At 38.8% G+C, this 22,709-nt stretch overlaps 1 protein-coding gene across 1 annotated transcript; it reads left to right on the top strand.

The window, feature by feature from the left end:
• Positions 1 to 85: 85 nt before the first annotated feature.
• cnsta (consortin, connexin sorting protein a) lies at positions 86 to 22,544 on the top strand. The gene is made up of 13 exons (XM_029145448.3): positions 86 to 241; positions 2,407 to 2,495; positions 2,583 to 2,999; positions 4,277 to 4,851; positions 14,701 to 14,731; positions 15,449 to 15,535; positions 15,781 to 15,859; positions 16,753 to 16,774; positions 16,865 to 16,907; positions 17,855 to 18,384; positions 18,862 to 19,044; positions 19,652 to 19,805; positions 19,907 to 22,544. Exons 2-13 carry the CDS (start codon positions 2,483 to 2,485, stop codon positions 20,113 to 20,115), a joined length of 2,343 nt encoding a protein of 780 aa, XP_029001281.1. The 5' UTR covers positions 86 to 241; positions 2,407 to 2,482; the 3' UTR covers positions 20,116 to 22,544.
• The last annotated feature ends 165 nt before the right edge of the window (positions 22,545 to 22,709 follow it).

Raw genomic sequence — 22,709 nt, 5'->3', positions numbered from 1 at the left:
GAAATAAATATAAACTACAAACTGGGCTTAATTCGTCCTCTGGACACCGTCACTGCAGTTACTGAAAGCCACGTACCTTCAGTAAAGTGACACAAGATGGCGACAGCGCGCGCGCCGCTTTGCCACAGCTCAGAGCTGGTGACGGCGGCAGCGACGACCCGTGGCTGTCAGTCGCACTCAGCCTGCACAACAAAAACATCACCAGCAAGGTGTCCGACTCCCGAGGTTTTACCATTCAGCTGTGAGTAACGTTACTGTTTGAACGCTGTTGTCACGGGATGAGTTCATAGTTGATGTCTCGCTTTCGTGGTGCGTGAAAATACATGAACGTGTATTTGCCGGGTTTCTCCGCGGCGCTGGCCAGCTGTGTTGCTGTTCCCCGCTAGCTCACGTTAGCTAGCAACGCATCAATACCAAATAATCTCCATCATTGGCGATATGTGTCCTACTATTAACATAGGTTAACAGCTGCTCATTAGCTTAGCTGAACCCGGACGTAGCAATTTAGTGAAGCTGTAAAAACATGTGATGACCAATTAGCACTGCGTGGAACTTAAGCTAATATATGCTAATAACCCTTCCGTACAGTCAAATTAAGATGCGTAAATTACGTAATCGTGCATATCCTTTTACATTAAAACTAGCTGGGTAGCTAGCAAACTAAGCTAGCGTTAATGGGGTAGATGTGACATTCACCACAAGCTGTCACTGGATGCGTCTTTTCTGTCATTGCCTGCTGTCACACATGATCTATACCCATCTATTAACTTTAAACACACGAACACAACCTTAAGATTTTACACCACTTTAAATTACAAGGCAAACATTTTACGACTCATTTGTTAACCGTTTCTCATCCTTTGTGGGTCCCTGTGAATAAGCGCTTTTCACAGGACCTGTGTTTTTAGCAGAATTCGCTTCTTCAGTCAGTACTTTTATCTCTAATTATTCTTGCCCCCCGTGGAGCAGACAAAATGAGAAGTGTATAAATACTTCCAAATACAGAAAACCTTGTAGGAGGGGGACATTAAACTGCATGACTGTCTACTAAGCACCGATATAATAACACCTGTGTGTGTAAGCTGGAGGTTATTGTTGCATAAGCCTCCGTGTCACAGTTGTTTGTTGTGATCTGGGACTGTTTTATCTTCAGAGACATTCAGAGCTTGGATAATTACACGTGAACGTGTTTCTAGCTTCCTTACTATCTCAAATCCATGGTGATATCTAACAACATTTCCCATGTGGATTGAGTGTGTTTCCAGACGGGACGTCTATAATGTATAGAGCTTATGCAACTAAATGCAAAACAATTACGGTGCCCCCTAGACACTCGCTTTCTATGGAGATAGCAGTGCTGATTAGCTGATGGCTGTTTTTCCAAGGTATTTCTCAGGAGCATTTGTGTCTTGCTATATTAAAGACACCCGTGAATTGGCACACCAAACTAAAATTGTTGGGTGTGTTTGTCCTGGCTTTCTTCGTTGTCTTGGTTGGCCCGTGTTTGAGTTTACACAGGCCAACCTAGGGCTACAGGAGAAGTAGTGGGTTTAAAGCTGCAAGAAATCAGGACAGCTTTACTCCTCTGAGATAGCACTTCGTAACCTAGATATGTGTGTTTGCAGGGAATTTAGATGTTACAACTTCTACTACTAAAGTCAACATAAGGCTTTGGTACTGTATGAACATGATAGGTAGTCTGTGCAAGACCAGTAATAAGACTCTAATGATTTACTCACCTGCAGTTATTGTTTTAAAAGGAACATGTATTTATAGGATTTCTGCAATGCATGTGATGCCTTTATGACTGTGTTTGCAGCAACAGTCTAAAAAGAACAGTGGATTGTGTTGCCTTTGTTACAGTTCAGTGTAAAGTCGCAAGGCTGTCATAGAAATGGGTTACTGTAATGTCAATATACGGGGATTGAGGCAAATGCAGTTGAGTGATTCATTAGTTATAATACATTTTGAAGAATAATGTGAACTCATTTTAGACACATTAATGAGCTTTCAATAAAATTTACATTTTAGTTGTATTATATTTAAAGAGTATTATGTTTAGCTGCAGACAGAAATAAGCAAAACGCCTTTTCTTTCATACTATTTATGTAACTGACATGTCCTCGGCCTTAAAGGTGGAGTAAGTTAAAGTAATTTGAAATTTCCATAACGTCTATTCATGCACATCTTTCTACATAGTAGGTGTTGTTTTCTTATTTTAAGCCTCAGGGTTGCAGGGTTTGCTCGCCTGCTTTGGAATGATGCTAAACTAGTTTAGTGTGTCTCCCTTTTTCCTCCTTTAGTGTGTCTAGCCTTTGTTTCTGAGTGAATTTTATCTGTGTTTCTCAAATATTTGTCATATTTCACATGCGCATTTCTTCTTTCTTTTTCTCCTAATCACTACAGACTTGAAGAAGGCCTTGTCTAACAGACAGCATTGACCTTCATGCTGAAAGGTCAAAGGCTGTAAGACTGGAGACCCATGGATTGTGGTGGTGAGCATTTAAATGCTGTTAAGAATGAGGCAATTTTATTGGGTCAAACTTTATTTATTTGTTTATAATTATGGTTTAACTCTACAGGTCAGTTTGAGAGGGACGGTCGAGTAATGTCGCAAGTTCCTATGGGTGGGGTTGACCTTTGCGATAACCTACACAGACCTGAAACCCTTGCTGCCCAAACTCGAAACCTCAATGAGGCAAACACCCTCACACAGACTTCAAATCCCTGTTCCTCACAAAATGAAGAGGAGCAAGAGCACAGGATCATTCTTAATACCTCCCTCAACAACAATGCAAAAGGCGAAGAAGTGCAGGAAGTGGATAAACAGGGAAACATAGGAAAAGGCACAGAGGATGAAGAGGAAGAAGACACTGATGAGGTGATGAAGGAAGCACCAGAAGAGGAGGAGGAGGATGAAGAGTCTGAGGAATCAAGTGCTCTAATTCACTGCCAGTCGCCTGATACTCCCATGACTGATTCTTCATATTCAGAAACTGGTATGTAGCATTTATTGCAATGGCAGATGTTTGTAACAGCTAATTGGACTGTTTTAGAATTCATTTGAAGGTTTTATCATTTTCGATTCCACTCTAACTTATAAATGGCAATCTCTGATCAGCTGCATTCACTTATCATTAGTGTGTGCATTCCAATCTTATAGGGGGTTGCATACCTCAAGTCTAACCATCAGTCAAAGCAGATTCTTGTTGTTGCTAGAAAGCAGGCTTAGCTGCAAGAGGCTAAAGTTGTGTACTGCAGAGATATGTGCAGTAGCTTAACCTATGTGGGATCAACAGTGAGAACGCCCCCTTTCTTATTACATGTTAAATATCTAAAGCAGGCCACTTTTCTGAAAAGGCCAATCTCTTATTCTAAACCAGTTTCCACAATATTTAAAGTTAGAAAAATAATGATTCAGGCTGCCCTAGAAACACAGCATAGAAATAGCACCACCTGCAGTGACGGATTAGCTGTTAAAAATGACAGCATTCTGGATGGAATGGTTGACTCCCTCAAAATTTTAGATTGAGGTCAGAATGACTGAGAATGATGACGTCACTTATATCACATGACTGGAACAAAAAAGTGTGAAACGCAGCACACTTTAGCACGCAGAAAAGGATTTTTAAGTTAGGAATGGATGAAGACAAAGGTAAGTGAGGTAGAGGAGAAAGATTTATAGGAAAAACTCTGTACACAAACAAGACTTTACTGCTGCCCAAAGATGTTAATCTGTAACATGCAGCCAGTGTTTGTCAGAACCAACAGCTAATGCAGTTCACATTTTACCTTATGTAGGTGACAGAAGGTTTAGCCAATAGTTCAGTATAGTAAATTATTAACCATTATCATTCATTCATTTTTGCTACTTGCTTGGATATCTTATTTCACCTAATTAGCCTCTATGGGTAATATACAGTAAACAGTTTGACTTGATTTGTTGTTAACATTCATTTACTTACTGAAAATATTTAAGATTAAGCGTTCTTAATAAAGGTTACTCTGTGCTGTGTGGTTAGTTTAGCTTTGTTTCCACACAAACCAACCTGATCCTGTAAATCCTAATACCAAGCTGTTGTTGATTGTTTTACACTTTAGTGACTTGGATTGTGACCCATTCTTCTTCTATCTCAAGTTTAGACGTGAATAAGCCTGTTATAGACCTGTTTATTATCAGAACAAATTTTACACAGCTGTTTATGAGTTGTCCTTAGTGGTTGCTAAACCACTAACTCTGCTCTTCTTCTCATCTTCTTTTGTGTGCTGTCTGTAGGCAGCCTGCTGGAGTCTCCTTATCCTTTTAGCCCTGGGACCAGTCCAGAGCCTACATCCCCTATTGTTCCAGTCAGTCCACTGAGTGATACTGAAGTGGACTCTCAGATCTCCATCACACATCCAACTACAGTGGGAGACACAGCTGCTGATTCCCTACCTTTAACATCAGACACCAGGCCAACCAGCTCACCTGTGTTTCCCTGTGTTTCGGGGACTACAGATAGCACAGCAGAAAGTGTATTCACTGCAGAACACACTTCATTTACCTCATCCACAGAGCACAGGCCCACATGTACCAGAGGGCCTGCCACTTCACACGCGGAGCCTCAAGCCTCAAGGCTCAGCACTTTCGTTGCTTCCACTACAGGTTCTGAGACTACTAGTACAGAACCCACCTCGACCGCAGGGCCTATAAACTTACACTGGGGACATATTACCTCAATGTCAGTGCCCCCTTGCTTTTCAGTCTCCACCTGCACCACAGGACCTATTCAGTGCACTTCTCCACTGGAGTGCCTTGAGCAGTTGGCACATAAAGGGGATGACACTCGCCTACCACAATACCTCCACCAGGTAACCCATCTGTTTTACTTCTGTTTGACTTGTAGCAAGTGTTTTGAATCATTTTAAACTTTTGATTTCACACCAACTATTAAATAACTTCTCTCCACTCAACTTAAAATCAGAGTGACCGGTTCTTCCCTGGGGCGTGGGCGTGTTCATTGTCTGTGCACCCAAACAGACTTACACATCACATAAAAACGCTTTCCCAGTCTCTCACTGCTTTTTTCTCTCACATACAGACCTGCATGACTAAACATGTATGAGAATATTTCATTAATTTGATTCAGAAAGGTCTTCACCAGGCACACCTGAGCTTTGCTTCCTTCCAGCCAAACAGGTGCATATGTGAGTTAAATAGACAGAGATAGTGAGAGTGTGTAAGTATATGGTCATGACTCAGAACAGCAGAATTCAGTAGCTCATAGTAAACAATGAGTGTGTGTAGGCGGTAGAACAAAAAAGGCTTTGGCTTGAATATATTGTTGAATAAACATGGTTTGTGATATGTATTGATAACCAGAGGTTTGCTCAGTTTTGCCATATGCTCAAGGACTTTGGAATTGCATGCCTACTTCCACATTCCTCCTGCTCAACAACCCAGACTGTGGTGACTGTTCATCCATGCTCACCCATGTTCTGCCAGGCAGCCATGGTCAAACACAATATTAATAAATATTAAATCAGACTGCACCTGTATGAACGTATGTGACCTTCAAATGAAACAAATGTAAATTTATATGAATACAAACTTCTTTCTGACTTTGTATTTAAAAAACAGCTGCACAGACAACTAGAGAGTTCATTCAGTAGCTGCAACCCCTCACTTCATTAGAAATGTAAGAGCTCCTCCTCCTCCTCCTCCTCTCTCTCTTTCTCTCTCTCTCTCTCTCTCTCTCTCTCTCTCTCTCTCTCTCTCTCTCACTTGCACACACTCACTCGTACACACTCACTCACATGTCTCTTGTTCTGTGATCAGCTGAGCAGCATTAAAGGGACACATGCTGAAGAGAGGTACAGTGTCCACTGTGGTCTGTGGCTTTTCTCGCCTGCTTCTTTCTTTTTACACTCACTTTCACAGTCACTATAAATGCGGTAGACTTTTTTTTTAATTGTCTTTTTGTTTGTTCCTGTCAGTTAATTATATATGATTATAGACGTTCTTGCAGTACTAGCGGTATACAGTACATACTGTATTTTAGCTCTGTACAGTCTGGGTTTCAGTATTCTTATGACTCTATCTTAGTGTGTCTGTTTTATTATGTTTGGTTAGATTCAAATGTAACTAGAAAAAGCAATTTCTCGAGAAATTACGTGGGAGAGCTGATCTGCTGCCGCAACGATGACAAACGCTGATTAAGCTGCTGACGTCAAAAAAGTTGACTACGTCCAAAAGTTGACTACGGCAAAGCGATGAAAACGAGAAAACGTTGACAAAGAATAAAACGATGACAAAAGATGGCGATTAAAAAGATGACCAATGTCATACTAGGACAAGATTAAAATATGACAATGATTCAAAAGTTGACCAAGGTTAAAAGATGTCAAAGATTAAAAAGTTGACCAAGGTGCATTGTTAACAACCATAAATAAGATGACTATCTTTTTGATTTGAAGAAAGTATTTGTAAATAATTGCCTAACTGTGTAATAGTTTAATAACCATTAAAAATTTACCAGTCAGAAACAAAAATCTTGCCATTTAAGATAATAAATTACATTGGTGCTTTTATTTTGAAAGGATTTAGAGGTTGTGTGTGAGTGATTACTAAATTATAAAATAGTCATTAGATAGTCATAATTTATCATTCAATAGCAACAATAGCCCTATTAAAGCAAAAGATTTAGATTTAGCCCTTTCAGAATAAAAGCACCCTAATAAGTTTGAGTGGCTATTTACTGAACTCTAAAGTAGTCTCATTAACGATTGGTAAGTATTCAGAACCACAAACTTTCTAATCAATCTTGCCATTAAAAGTAAAAAATTGTAATTGGTGCATTTATTTGAAAGGATTTAGAGGAAATGTGTGGGGGTAATAGCGTAACTGTCAACTAATCTTTAAATAATCATAATTACCCATTCAAAGGCAAAAACAGTGCAGTTAAAGCTAATAATTGGCATTGGTGCTTTTATTTTGAAAGGATGTAGAGGAAGCATGTGTGGGTCATTACTAAACTGTTAATCTATATTAAACAGTCATAATTACCCATCTAAAAGCAGAAAATATTGCTATTAAAGCCAATTATTTGGCTTGGTGCTTTTATTTTGAAAGGATTTAGAGGAAGTGGTGCTTAATTACTACACAATCCAATAGTGTAGTTGAGTAATCAGTAACAAGCATGGAACTGCTGTCTACACTGAGCATCAGGAGTTTGACCTGTCAGTGAAATCTGCAGCTGCGCCGTCGCCATGGAGACGAAAGGCGGGAAAATCAGGCTCACTCTGCTCTGTAAAAGCAGAGTTTCACCCTGTATAAACAGGCTTGTTTCAGCTAAACCATGATAGTTATCACAAAAATTATTTCATTTACGAGTCCCAAGGCTTCAATGAGCAAATGGTGTGAATTTATGTTTAAGGACAAAAGCTTGTAGCCACAGTGGCAATTTCAAAATATGTCTCCTCTGTTTTTCTCCTCAGACGTCTGCCAAAAATTATCATTAGAGTCAATGGGAGAATTTCAGGATCTCTCTGCACTTTGAGGTCGATAGTGACTAAAGTATAGGTCTGAGGGTATATCCAGACACATCATTAGAAAGAAGACAAGTATGACTACGATTTAGAGAAGTAATTACGTTGATAGAGTAAAAATTGTGGCTGTAGTGACGAGTTAGAGACAGAAGTTCTGTCTTAAAAAAGCGCACCTTCTCACTGTAGCTGTGACATCACGCACTCTAGCAGAGCCAATACACACTAATGGAAAAGCTGAAAATTTAACTAAAACCACACGATATTTAAACGCTCACAAGTTGAAAACTATAAAAGATACGAGGACGCTGATTTACACGGAGAACGATGAAAGATGATAGATGCTTTTGACGTTGAAATAACGTTTCTACGCCAAAGTATGACGATGATAGACGCTGATGAAAAGAGGGAAGTTGACAGAAAGTTGAACGATGATTCCCATAGACGACCATTATAAAAAAACGACGAAAAACGTGAATAACGTTAAAAGTTTAAAAGCTGATGAAAACGTGAAAAGTAATAGCCTGCATCGTCTAACGATGACGCACGTTTAGAACGTTGAACGATGATTCTACGTTGAAGCGTTGAGAAGTAGATAGCGACCGAAAAACGGGGCGAAATAATAAGAATAACTAGAAAAAGTAATTTCTCGAGAAATTACGTGGGAGAGCTGATCTGCTGCCGCAACGATGACAAACGCTGATTAAGCTGCTGACGTCAAAAAGTTGACTACGGCAAAACGATGAAAACGATGATGAAAACGAGAAAGAAAACGTTGACAAAGATTAAAACGATGACAAAAGATGGCGATTTAAAAAGATGATGATTAAAAAGATGACCAAGGTCATACTATGACAATATTAAAGAGATGACAATGATTCAAAAGTTGACCACGGTTAAAAGATGTCAAAGATTAAAAGGTTGACCAATGTGCATTGTTGACAATCATAAATAAGCTGACTATCTTTTTGATTTGAAGAAAGTATTTGTAAATAATTACCTAACTGTGTAATATTTTAATAACTAGTAGAAATTTACCAGTCAGAAACAAAAATCTTGCCATTTAAGGTAATAATTACATTGGTGCTTTTATTTGAAAGGATTTAGAGGTTGTGTGTGGGCGATTACTAAACTATAAAATAGTCATTAGATTCATAATATCATTCAATAGCAAGAATAGCCCTATTAAAGCAAAGATTTAGATTTAGCCCTTTCAGAATAAAAGCACCCTAATAAGTTTGAGTGGCTATTACTGAACTCTAAAGTAGTCCCATTAACGATTGGTAAGTATTCAGAACCACAATTTTTTTTAATCAATCTTGCCATTAAAGGTAATAAATTGTAATTGGTGCTTTTATTTTGAAAGGATTTAGAGGAAATGTGTGGGGGTAATAGCGTAACTGTCAATTAGTCTTTAATTACCCATTCAAAGGCAAAAAGTGCAGTTAAAGCTAATAATTGGCATTGGTGCTTTTATTTGAAAGGATGTAGAGGAAGCACGTGTGGGTAATTACTAAACTGTTAATCTATATTTAAACAGTCATAATTACCCATCTAAAAGCAGAAATATTGCTATTAAAGCTAATTATTTGGCTTGGTGCTTTTATTTGAAAGGATTTAGAGGAAGTGTGTGCTTAATTACTACACAATCCAATAGTGTAGTTGAGTAATCAGTAACAAGCATGGAACTGCTGTCTACACTGAGCATCAGGAGTTTGACCTGTCAGTGAAATCTGCAGCTGCGCCGTCGCCATGGAGACGAAAGGCGGGAAATCAGGCTCACTCTGCTCTGTAAAAGCAGAGTTTCACCCTGTATAAACAGGCTTGTTTCAGCTAAACCATGATAGTTATCACAAAAATTATTTCATTTTACGAGTCCCAAGGCTTCAATGAGCAAATGGTGTGAATTTTATGTTTAAGGACAAAAGCTTGTAGCCACAGTGGCAATTTCAAAATAGTCTCCTCTGTTTTTCTCCCCAGACGTCTGCCAAAAATTATCATTAGAGTCAATGGGAGAATTTCAGGATCTCTCTGCACTTTGAGGTCCATAGCGACTAAAGTATAGGTCTGAGGGTATATCCAGACACATCATTAGAAAGAAGACAAGTATGACTACGATTTAGTGAAGTAATTACGTTGATAGAGTAAAAATTGTGGCTGTAGTGACGAGTTAGAGACAGAAGTTCTGTCTTAAAAAAGCGCACCTTCTCACTGTAGCTGTGACATCACGCACTCTAACTGTCCCAATAGACACTAATGGAAAAGCTGAAAATTTAACAAAAACCACACGATATTTAAACGCTCACAAGTTGTAAACTACAAAAGATACGAGGACGCTGATTTACACGGAGAACGAGATGAAAGATGATAGATGCTTTTGACGTTAAAATGACGTTTCTACGCCAAAGTATGACGATGATAGACGCTGATGAAAAGAGGGAAGTTGACGAAAGTTGAACAATGATTCCCATAGACGACCATTATAAAAAAACGACGAAAAACGTTGAATAACGTTTAAAAGTTTAAAAGCTGAAAACGTGAAAAGTAATAGCCTGCATCGTCTAACGATGACGCACGTTTAGAACGTTGAACGATGATTCTACGATGAAGCGTTGAGAAGTAGATAGCGACCGAAAAACGGGGCGAAATAATAAGAATAATAACTAGAAAAAGTAATTTCCGAGAAATTACGTGGGAGAGCTGATCTGCTGCCGCAACGATGACAAACGCTGATTAAGCTGCTGACGTCCAAAAGTTGACTACGGCAAAACATGAAAACGATGATGAAAACAAACAAGAAAACGTTGACAAAGATTAAAACGATGACAAAAGATGGCGATCAAAAAGATGATGATTAAAGAGATGACCATGGTCACACTAAGACAAGATAAAAATATGACAATGATTCAAAAGTTGACCAAGGTAAAAAGATGTCAAATATTAAAAAGTTGACAATCATGAATTAGCTAACTAGCTTTTAATTTGAAGAAAGTATTTGTAAATAATTAAATAATAAAAAAATAAAATAATAGCAAATAAAAAATAATAGTTTAATAACTATTAAAAATTACCAGTCAGAAACAAAATCTTGCCATTTAGGGTAATAAATTACATTGTTGCTTTTATTTTGAAAGGATTTAGAGGTTGTGTGTGAGTGATTACTAAACTATAAAATAGTCATTAGATAGTCTAATTTATCATTCACTAGCAAGAATAGCCCTATTAAAGCAAAAAATTTAGATTAAGCCCTTTCAGAATAAAAGCACCCTAATAAGTGTGAGTGGTTATTTGCTGAACTCTTAAATAGTCTCATTAAAAATTGGAAGTATTCAGAACCAGAAATGTTCTAATCAATCTTGCCATTAAAAGGTAATAAATTGTAATTGGTGCTTTTATTTTGAAAGGATTTAGAGGAAATGTGTGGGGGTAGGGTATAGCGTACCTGTTAATTAGTCTTTAAATAATCATAATTAACCATTCAAAGGCAAAAACAGTGCAGCTAAAGCTAATAAATTGCATTGGTGCTTTTATTTTGAAAGGACGTATAGGAAGCATGTGTGGGTAATTACTAAACTGTTAATGTATCTTTAAATAGTCATTACCCATCTAAAAGCAGAAATATTGCTATTAAAGCTAATTATTTGGCTTGGTGCTTTTATTTTGAAAGGATTTAGAGGAAGTGTGTGCTTAATTACTACACAATCCAATAGTGTAGTGAGTAATCAGTAATAAGCATGAAACTGCTGCTACACTGAGCATCAGGAGTTTGACCTGTCAGTGAAATCTGCAGCTGCGCCGTCGCCATGGAGACGAAAGGCGGGGAAAATCAGGCTCACTCTGCTCTGTAAAAGCAGAGTTTCACCCTGTATAAACAGCTTGTTCCAGCTAAACCATGATAGTTATCACAAAAATTATTTCATTTTACGAGTCCCAAGGCTTCAATGAGCAAATGGTGTGATTTTTATGTGAGGACAAACGTTTGTAGCCACAGTCGCAATTTCAAAATAGTCTCCTCCTTTTTTTTCTCCAGACGTCTGCCAAAAAATTATCATTAGAGTCTATGGGAGAATTTCAGGATCTCTCTGTGCTTTGAGGTCGATAGCGACTAAAAGTATAAGTCTGAGGGTAAAGCCAGACACATCATTAGAAAGAAGACAAGTATGACTACGATTAGTGAAAAATTACGTGATAGAGTAAAAACTGTGGCGGTGTAGTGACAAGTTAGAGACAGAAGTTGTCTTAAAAAAGCGCACATTCTCACTGTAGCTGTGACATCACGCACTCTAACTGACCCAATACACACTAATGGAAAAGCTGAAAATTTAACAAAAACCACACCATATTTAAACGTTCACGAGTCAAAAAGTATAGAAGATACGACAACGCTGATTTACGAGGAGAAAGTTGAGCGATGATGGACGCTTTTGAAGTTGTGAAATGACGTTTCTAACGCCAAAGTATGACGATGATAGACGTGATGAAAGAGGGAAGTTGACAAAAAGTTGAACGATATTCCCATAGACGACCATTATAAAAAAACGATGAAAAAGTTGAATAACATTAAAAGTTGAAAAGCTGAAAACATAAAAGTAATAGCCCACATCTCCTAAAGATGACACACGTTTAGAAAGTTGAACGACGATTCTACGATGAAGCGTTAAAATAGATAGCAATCAAAAAAGGGCGGAATAAGTAGAAGAAGAATAATAATAATAACTAGAAAAAGTAATTTCTCGAGAAATTACGTGGGAGAGCTGATCTGCTGCCGCAAGCTGACAAACGCTGATTAAGCTGCTGACGTCAAAAAAGTTGACTGCGTCCAAAAGTTGACTACGGCAAAGCGATGAAACGAGAAAACGTTGACAAAGAATAAAACGATGACAAAAGATGGCGATTAAAAAGATGACCAATGTCATACTAGGACAAGATTAAAATATGACAATGATTCAAAAGTTGACCAAGGTAAAAAATATATCACAGATTAAAAAGTTGACCAGAGTGCATTGTTGACAATCATAAAGAACTGACTAGCTTTTTAATTTGAAGAAAGTATTTGTAAATAATTACCTGTGTAATAGTTTAATAACTAGTAAAAATTTACCAGTCAGAAACAAAAATCTTGCCATTTAAGGTAATAAATTACATTGGTGCTTTTATTTTGAAAGGATTTAGAGGTTGTGTGTGGGCGATTACTAAACTATAAAATAGTCATTAGATAATCATAATTTATCATTCAATAGCAAGAATAGCCCTATTAAAGCAAAAGATTTAGATTTAGCCCTTTCAGAATAAAAGCACCTTAATAGGTTTGAGTGGCTATTTACTGAACTCTAAAGTAGTCTCTATAACGATTGGCAAGTATTCAGAACCACAAATTTTCTAATCAATCTTGCCATTAAAGGTAATAAATTGTAATTGGTGCTTTTATTTTGAAAGGATTTAGAGGAAATGTGTGGGGGTAATAGCGTAACTGTCAATTAGTCTTTAAATAATCATAATTACCCATTCAAAGGCAAAAACAGTGCAGTTAAAGCTAATAATTGACATTGGTGCTTTTACTTTGAAAGGATGTAGAGGAAGCATGTGTGGGTAATTACTAAACTGTTAATCTATCTTTAAATCGTCATAATTACCCATCTAAAAGCAGAAATATTGCTATTAAAGATAATTATTTGGCTTGGTGCTTTTATTTTGAAAGGATTTAGAGGAAGTGCGTGCTTAATCACTACACAATCCAATAGTGTGGTTGACTAATCAGTAACAAGCATGGAACTGCTCTGTACACTGAGCATCAGCAGTTTGACCTGTCAGTCAAATCTGCAGCTGCGCCGTCGCCATGGAGACAAAAGGCGGGAAAATCAGGCTCATTCTGCTCTGTAAAAAGCAGAGTTTCACCCTGTATAAACAGGCTTGTTCCAGCTAAACCATAATAGTTATCACAAAGATTATTTCATTTTTCGAGTCCCAAGGCTTCAATGAGCAAATGGTGTGAATTTTATGTTTGAGGACAAACGTTTGTAGCCACAGTCGCAATTTCAAAATATGTCTCCTCCTTGTTTTTTCCAGACGTCTGCCAAAAATTATCATTAGAGTCTATGGGAGAATTTCAGGATCTCTCTGTGCTTTGAGGTCGATAGCGACTAAAGTATAAGTCTGAGGGTAAAGCCAGACACATCATTAAAAGAAGACAAGTATGACTACGATTTAGTGAAATAATTACGTTCATAGAGTAGAAATTGTGGCTGTAGCGACAAGTTAAAGACCGAAGTTCTGTCTTTAAAAAGCGCACCCTCGCACTCTGGCTGTGACATCACGCACTCTAAATGACCCAATACACACTAATGGAAAAGCTGAAAATTTAACAAAAACCACACCATATTTAAACGCTCACTAGTCGAAAAGTATAGAAGATACGACAACGCTGATTTACGAGGAGAAAGTTGAGCGATGATGGACGCTTTTGAAGTTGAAATGACGTTTCTACGCCAAAGTATGACGATGATAGACGCTGATGAAAAGAGGGAAGTTGACAAAAAGTTTAACGATGATTCCCATAGACAACCATTATAAAAAAACGATGAAAAAAGTTGAATAACGTTAAAAGTTGAAAAGCTGAAAACATAAAAAGTAATAGCCCACATCTCCTAAAGATGACACACGTTTAGAAAGTTGAACGACGATTCTACGATGAAGCGTTAAAAAGTAGATAGCAATCAAAAAAAGGGCGGAATAAGTAGAAGAAGAATAATAATAATAAAGACCGAAGATAACAATAGTGTGAGAGCTGTTCAGCTCTCCCACTAATAAAGACCGAAGATAACAATAGTGTGAGAGCTGTTCAGCTCTCCCACTAATAATAAAGAGCGAAGATCTCAATAGTGTGAGAGCTGTTCAGCTCTCCCACTAATAATAAAGAGCGAAGATCTCAATAGTGTGAGAGCTGTTCAGCTCTCCCACTAATAAGCTGCTCTGACGTTGTGTCTTATTCTGGAGCCACTTTAATATGAGCAAAGGTTTCCATCTTTTTTTTTTCAAATCTCTACTGAGCCACAGTTCCATGTTGGCTCTGTGACTCAACCGATGGGCTTAAAAACACACACAATCTTTACTTTGAAATTATAAACGCCTGCATTTCATAAAAGTTTATAATGTCTCTTATTCTCTGTCTCTCTGCAGATTGCTGAGACCTTTGTCCTTCATGAAGACTGTATCCTTATCACCTGAGTTGCTTCATATATGTTGGGTGTGGGGTGGAGGGAATAGTGTTCTCCTAAAAAAGCAAAGATTGTGCTATTCCTATCTCATGACGTTACTGCCTGTTAAATTATTTCTTTAGAATGAAAAGAATTTGAATCAAAAAGCGAGCATCAAAAGCTCTAAGGAGAGGAAGAAGTCACCTGTGAAGTTAGATAGATGCTTCACACTCAAGTTGGTTTTATGGTCACGCTGAGAACAAAAACCACAGCAAGGTGCCAAAATATTCATTGAAGAAGACAGCAGCATTTACAGTGAATGAAGGCAAGAGAACAAGCTTGAGAAGAATTGGAAATTTTAATCAGAGGAAAACAATGAGGTGGGAGGAGGGACAAAGCAAAGCAAGCTTAGCTATGTCATGCATGTGTATGGGTTAGTTGGAAACGGAGAGAGAGCGTTGGGCCGTGTCAAAGAAGGATTGTGTTTTGGCTGCTCAAATCCATAAACATGAGAGACGGCAGCCTGAAGCACTTTCTCCCTCTGTCTATACTTCCCCCTGTTCTCTCCACTCTCCCAGCATTAACTCCTTCGTGCTTTCTATTTCGACTCTTGTTGGCTGTAGTGGTTTGTGAACAGACAACCATACAGATAACCATATATGCTTTGGTGACACAGTCTTGAAGCTTCTAAATCAAAGCCTCAGTATTTTCCTCAGCCTGAGGTGTTCCAGACCAGCGGGCACTGTGGTGCCTCCAACTAGAGAGACTCTATCACCAGAGAGTACTGGACAACCTGAATACGCTACAGGAACAGTGGGGTAGGACATAAGCACGTACACCAGGGGCACGCATTTTCACAGTTGTTTACCGTCTGGGTATTATTATGTGTGATATGAATGACTGTAGCCTCTGGGCTTCTGTCCACGTACAACAGGCTATATTAAAGTAATTTCAGTGATGATAATGATCTCCAGGATTTGACTTGGTTGTGTTCATGCTTGTGACGCTTACAGTACATGGGAGCTCATTCATTCAAGTATTAACCTTGTGTCTCTTCTCGTAGAGAGTAAGTGTAGGACTTCCTCCAGCCTGGAAATTCAACATCTGGACAGTCTTAAACACATCTGCCTGACGCACAGCCGGTCAGTGCATTATACGTTTCTATCACAGACGCTCACTTCATTTTCTTAAAGTCACTTAGCTGTACAGCAAATATTGGAGCTGCACAAACAGATTTGTTCCTGACTGTCGTTTACAGTCTGAACCATTTAATGGAAAGAATTCATTAGTTTCTGGTATTTAGATTTTCTCCGAAATGCAAACATAATTTCTGTCTCCCTACAGTTCTGCTCTGTGGACGTATCGTTGACAGACATAGGATTAATGGTCTACTACAACTAGTTCACTTGCTGCATTTGTTGTGTTTCTTCATGGTTTCTGCAGTTTTGCAGTGCAATTTAATATTTTCAGTAATACATGAAAATGGTCTTTACCAATAATAAGTTCCCTGCAAATCAAAATCTTATTATCTGCTACTGTAATTCTTAATGTACATTTATAAATGTGTTGCTTCCAATCTTTCAAACATAAGAAATTAGACATTGACATCATTTCCCCTTTTCAACGCTTAAGAGGAAGTTGTCAGCATTGTATACCTGGCTAGACACAATCTTTACATCATGCATACTTTCACATTCCTCATGCCCCCATACAGGTGGAAAGTGTGTGTCTGTGTGAGCTGTCAGCTTGTATGTCTTTGTGTGTGGTGAGCACTGCTGTGATAGTTTAAACATAAGGTTCTTTGCTGCTTCTGCACTTTCAGACATTTGAGCCTTCACACGTCTAGGGTTTCACTTCGCTTAACTTCTGCGCGCACACACACACGCAAGAGTCAGAGAAAAGTGTTCGGGCTAATTTTAGATCGGGAGAGTAGAGAAGGGTGACCCATCTTTAAGGTCTTCGTTTACTAAAAACAAGAGCAGACTTTTAAAACTCTCCATCTCACTCTGTTTCTTTATCTCTCTTGTGTTTATAGACCAGTGGCTGGAGATGCTGTGGTAAGACATTTGATATTTTCGTTGAGTGTGTCTATATTAATCAGTCAGTAGTATAGCAATATTTATTCATTTGTTTGTGTGTGCCAACAGTCTGCATCTACGTTAGAAGAGGGGGGAGCGAAACGTATCTCAGGTGAGTGACTGTGTGACACAGTGGGTTTGTTTTGCATGTTAGATTTTAATACCATATTAAAATATTGTAGTGGAAATATCACGTCTATTCACCAGGGTTTTACTGTAGTACTCTTTTGTAGGTTTTTGAAAAATATTTGTTAAATCACTGAGGTTTGCTGATGATCTCATTTTCACTAAATAGTTCAAATATGCAGGATAGATATAGATGTAATGAGATATTAAGACTTTAGTTTGGTGGTCATACTATTTCCACATTGTGCAAATGGCCCCAGGTGTGGAAAGCCTTGTGTGCTATGGTGGAGGAGGAGATGGTCAGTTCTAGATGGTTAGTTTTACTTCCCCAAAATGTGGTCACACACGCACAGAACCCGCTGTTTTGGCCTGTAGACTTCCTGGGGGAGTAAAAGCTGCTCCAAGTTGAGTGAGGCTGTGGTTTTTCAGTTCCAGTTGCAGACATGACTCCATAGGCCTAAGCAACCCTGAACGAATTTTATCAGCAAGCTCTGGGTTTTGTTTGTTATTGGCTCATGTCTGTAGACGCTGGGAACCTTCCACTTCCTCATCCATACACAGCCTATTATTATGTATTCATTAAGACTGAAAGACTGGCCTGTACTGCATTATTCCACAATGTTTAATTCCAAATATCTATCAACTTGCTTTAGTGTTTCTGTCTCCTTTGTTCGTCCTGTTTTCTCCTTAAGTAGTTTTAATAAAATCTGTTACTCTATTTAAATTTGATGACTTGTTTACTCACATTTTTATGAAAGTCATATATGGTTTCTTCTGTACACGGCAAGTTTAACTTGTACTTTATGGTGTATTTAAAAGGAAGTCATTACAGCTGAAAGTCCTGACATCCTCTCTTCCTGTATTCCGGCCACACCCCAGCTCCCTTAAAACTCATTTTCACCCTGTGTTTTTTCTTTTTCTTATTTCATACAGCCCATCAGGTTGATGGAGGGATAAAGCAGAGAACTGAAGACTCCTCTCGTTCTCAGCCTGGCCATTCAATCACACCCTCCATTAATGTGTCAGATGAGTTCAAGGCCTTTGAAATCTCCAAAAGGGACAAGGAAGACCCAAACAGAGAATTACAGGGAAGGGGCAGTTTCCATGGATCTCAGCTGACTGACATGGAGCACAGCGACAATGAGAAGGGAAGAGCACAAAGAGACGTAGGACACACCATTACAGTGATAGGAAATGGTCTGCACCCCCCTACAGCTGGAGTAATGGATCAGTCCAAGCCTGCAGAGCAGCAGGGAGGAGATTTAGGTCTGACACAGGGAAGAGAGGCAAAAGTGGAAGAAGAGGAGACAGACGTGGAAGTGGCAGTGGAGGCATTGGAGATGAAAGATGAGGAAGAGGAGGAGCAGAAGGACAGAGACGCTGAATCTGCTCAAAAGGATCTCCCAGTGGAGACTGTAGTCAGTGGTTCAGAGATGGGGGCACAGCAGCATCAGGAATCCCAGGTACAGTCTACAGCAGAATGCGTTTTAAAGCTTTAGAAATGTTCGAAAAGTACAGATAGAAAGTCAACGTGAATGCAGCAAAATAGAGTCTGTATTTTAAAATTGCCACCTATACCATTAGTTATCTGTGTTTGCACTAATGGTAACAACACTCAGTTTAACAAGCCAGCAGCACAGGGGGTGTAATTGTTTTCTTGTGCTGATGTAGTAGCTCTAGGTTTCTTATTGTATGGTATCTATTGGCAACGGAAAGAAAGCTCACTACCTCTGTTTATTGTTGCTGTGACTGTAAAACCATAGTCTCATCACTTAGTTTTGTTACTTTTCTGGGAACAGGGTCATAAAATACAGCTTGAAACAGATTTGTTTTATAGCAGCAACAGAGATTGGAGCAACACAGTGGCTCACTGTTGTTTTACCCTATGGAGATGTATTGATAGGCTGACAGGTTATAACTGCATTCCATTATCCTTACAGGACAGCGAAAAAACCCATCTGAACCAGGAAGCCCACTCTCAAGAGGAGAATGTGAAGCAGCAGGAACCAGGTGAGGAGGAAGAAGAGGATGGGGAGGAGGAAGTGTATGAAGAAGAGCAGGCTGACATAATCAAAGAAGCTGCTACACTGGATGACATGGCTAAACTCATCACTGTAGAGGAGGTAAGTACTGTACAGGCTGTGGAGACACTAAGAAGTAAGTTAGGATTATGTGTACTGTGATGTGTTATTGTCAGCCTTCAAACCTAAAGCTCAACAAACACGTAAGCAGAACCACAAACTCATACTGATATTGTTCTGTCTGTGTCTGGGCTCTGTATAAGAGGCAACACAGTACCCAGTACAGGCAGCACTAATGATATTACCCAGCCATTACTGTGGATCCATGACTATGGATCTGCCTACCATCTACCTGCACAAGGGTTCGCTGCAGAGAGATGTCAGAGACAGAATGGGATGAGGCGTGGTTGTAGTCTTTTATTAAAAAAGACAGGATGTAGAGCAGATCAGATTTTTTTCTAATGAAATCATCTGCACAAACATGACAGGTTTCTAACACAAAGTCCATTTGTGATATACTGATATTCATATACAATATACAATATTTTTAATGTTTGTGTTGAGCCTGTAATGCTAGTATAACTTGTGAGTTCAGCTCTACCTGTTGTGTTCCATACTGACATCTAGTGATGCAATACTGTGGTGTCTGATTAAGAAAAGTTTCAGAAAAGGTCCTACCTGTGTCTTAATGTTTTTCTGCCCCTCTCAGATGTCTCCTGCCTCTGGCCTGGTCTCCATATTAAAGAGGCGAAGTGTGTGTATGGACAATGTGAGCACAACTACCTCCTCAGATCTGCAGCCGGAGAAACCCACTGCCAAAAGACGTGTTCGCTTCAAGGTTCCCGACGACGGCTACGAGCAGGGTGTGTGTCTGAGTGTCCTTACTGCACAAGTCAGAGATAAATATCTGTCCGTCTGTGTGAACCCTGCTTTGTCTCTGACTTCCTTTGTCTGTTTTGTGTAGATGTTGGTGGTGGAGACTCCTGCCTGCTCCTTTTTTTGCTTTGTCTGGTCACAGTTGTGATCAGCGTGGGTGGAACTGCCCTTTACTGTGCTCTGGGTGACGTCCACTCTTCAGTCTGTCAGGACTTCTCCAGAAACGCAGACTTCTACATTGGGCAGATCCAGCGTGGGATAACTCATATCCATCACTGGTTTGCTCCTGGGTCATAGCAACGAACCTGCAGTACAGCGAGGCCCGTGGACGTTTCCGTTTTTCCATCGTAGGTCACAGTAGATACAGCTACCACCTGGGGTAATGGTGCAGGACAGCTGCTACAGACCCTTCCTCTTGGAGCCTGAACTACTGCATTTTTAATGCTCTGTGAGGACAACTCCAGGGATCACTGAGAAGTCATAGGTTGGATGTCCATTTGCAACACTTCTCTGAAAGTTGAAACAATACAGAGGGATAATGACCTACAGCCCTCTCAGCCCTGTCCACATGAAATAAGACATAAAGTATCAAGGTTTAAATATTTAAGAGTCAGTGCCACCTAACTTAAAGGTCATTGGTAAATTAGTAATTAGTAATGCCATAACTCTGTCACACTGGATACCTAAAGTCAGCTTTAAGTGACATCCACCAAGCTGTAAAAGCAGATTCTATATGACGTATATTTTGCGCAGAGATGCTCTCTGGACACACTGCACAAGGAAAGCTGTCTCGACAGGCATTTTACAAACTGCTGCAACCAGTAGTGTTGCTTTTATTATTTTTTAAATTACATGAAATTTTAAAATGAACAAACCTTTCTGTGGTCTGCTACTTGAAATGGACTCATTGTGTCTTAATCGTGTCTTAAATCTTTGAGTGAATGTTTGGAGTTCAATGTTAACCTTTGTGTCACTTGTAGGGCATTTATACAGTAATGTGTCATGTCAGAACAAAGAGCGGGTGTTTCTGGTATTTGTCAGAATCTGAGCTGCTAAAAAGCAATGTGCAGGACAGATGCGTCCAGTGGGGGAAGTCAGTGCAGTTGCATGAAGAACATAAAGAGCTCCACGGGCACTCACCCCTCTGCGCGCATCTGACCATTCAATGCCCTTTTCTCTCTAACAACCACCAATAAATTTGTAGCGAGCTAACACGGCTGCCACTGGAGCATAAACTCTAAACTACCTGAACATGGGCTTCAATGAGCTAAGTTTAGCTTTGTGTAGCATATGCAACATGTACAGGACAGAGCAACTCTGTATATATTGTCAAAAGAATGTTTTACATGTTGCATAAAAGACTGGTACGATTTGATCTATTTTCACAGGCTTTCCATATAATCAGAACAAAAAAATTCTATATCCAAAAGGTTTTCAGGTTCAGTGTGAAAAGGAGATTTCAGTGATAAGCTGGCAGATCACTTGATTGGAGATCTCTCCACTCGTCCCATGCTGTGTATCGCTCTAAAGAATCAGCAAAGGAATAATGTTTGAGAAATGTACCGATAAAACTATAATCATTCTGTACAGGATTTGATGTCCTGCACTGCTTTTTTTTTCTTTTTTCTTTTGCTGTTGTTTGTGATTCTGGGCATCATCCTTAAAGTGTGACTATCACTATTTTCCCAAACCAGTTAGTCTTTTTAGAATAGTATTTGCCATTTTTGGTGAGAAAAAGTGTCCTACTTCACAACGATAGAGAAACGGCCCATTTAAACATCTTACTTACATTTTTAACATTGAACGTATATACGTGTAATATTTGACATTTTTTTAGATATGAGGTTTTCCCAGGTTGTAAGAAATTATAGATTGACGCTTCTTTTTATTTGCACATGTCTTCTGCTGGTTCAGATGACCATCACTTAGAAAATCTCCTATTTAATCTTTTATGTGATTTTAATTATTTATCATTATTGGGGTTTTTATGTGGAAGCAAGAGAAATGCATCAGCTGTTTTTGTTTGCTTTGCTCAGTTATGATCATTGCAAAGCATATTAATTTCTCTATACCATATGAGGCTTTTTATAATCTGTGGCTTCATTTTTTGGTTAATTTTTTCTTGATTCATAAAAGGAGCCTATTTCTTCTGTTCTGGCATAATAGGCTGTACATCGATCTATTAGTTTTGCCTTGTTGGCTTTTCTCAACATCAGAAAGGAATGAAAATTCCTGATATGGGTTGGTCAGTACAGTTAAAAACTTGATGACCTAAATCATGAATTATTTGCTGATTTGTTTTAATTTGTTATAAGATGTTTTTGTTTTGTCTCTTGTTAAAGCCATTGGAAAAAAGTTGTTTGTGAGCCTCCATTCTGTCTCTTCTACAACCGTACTGACATATAGTCGTGTTTACATAGTCAGAAGGTAACTTGGTATTTACTGTAGACATTAAGGCACATTTAAACTCAGACTCACTCTCGGTATCAATAAATTTAGCCTGGGTGAGTTAATTCAACCAAACAATGCAACAGCACCTCCTGTCTTACAAACTGTGCCCCTGCAGCATGAGGACCAGACTTAAAGTTACAAGGGCTATGATCACAAACTTTTACATGTATGATGTGCATTTTATGTGAATGTATCTTTGTTGTAGATCCTCTGGCTTCTCTGACATAAGATGCATGTTTAGCATTTGCTGGAAAATAAACCTGCCTGCAATATTACAGTTATAGTAGACACATTCATTGTGTTGTGTCAAATGATGATGCTTGTGTCGAACTTAGAGCAACACGAAGGTTTAGTACATATATTTAAATAACAATTACACTGAAAGTCTAACGTTCTGCATTACTTATATATTTATATGCATTTACTAAACATTGTTTACT

This window comes from Betta splendens, chromosome 3 (genome assembly GCF_900634795.4).
Source record: "Betta splendens chromosome 3, fBetSpl5.4, whole genome shotgun sequence".
NCBI classification, from domain to species: domain Eukaryota; kingdom Metazoa; phylum Chordata; class Actinopteri; order Anabantiformes; family Osphronemidae; genus Betta; species Betta splendens.
Note: the sequence above shows the minus strand (reverse complement) of the source record. Positions and strands in the feature narration are given on the sequence as shown.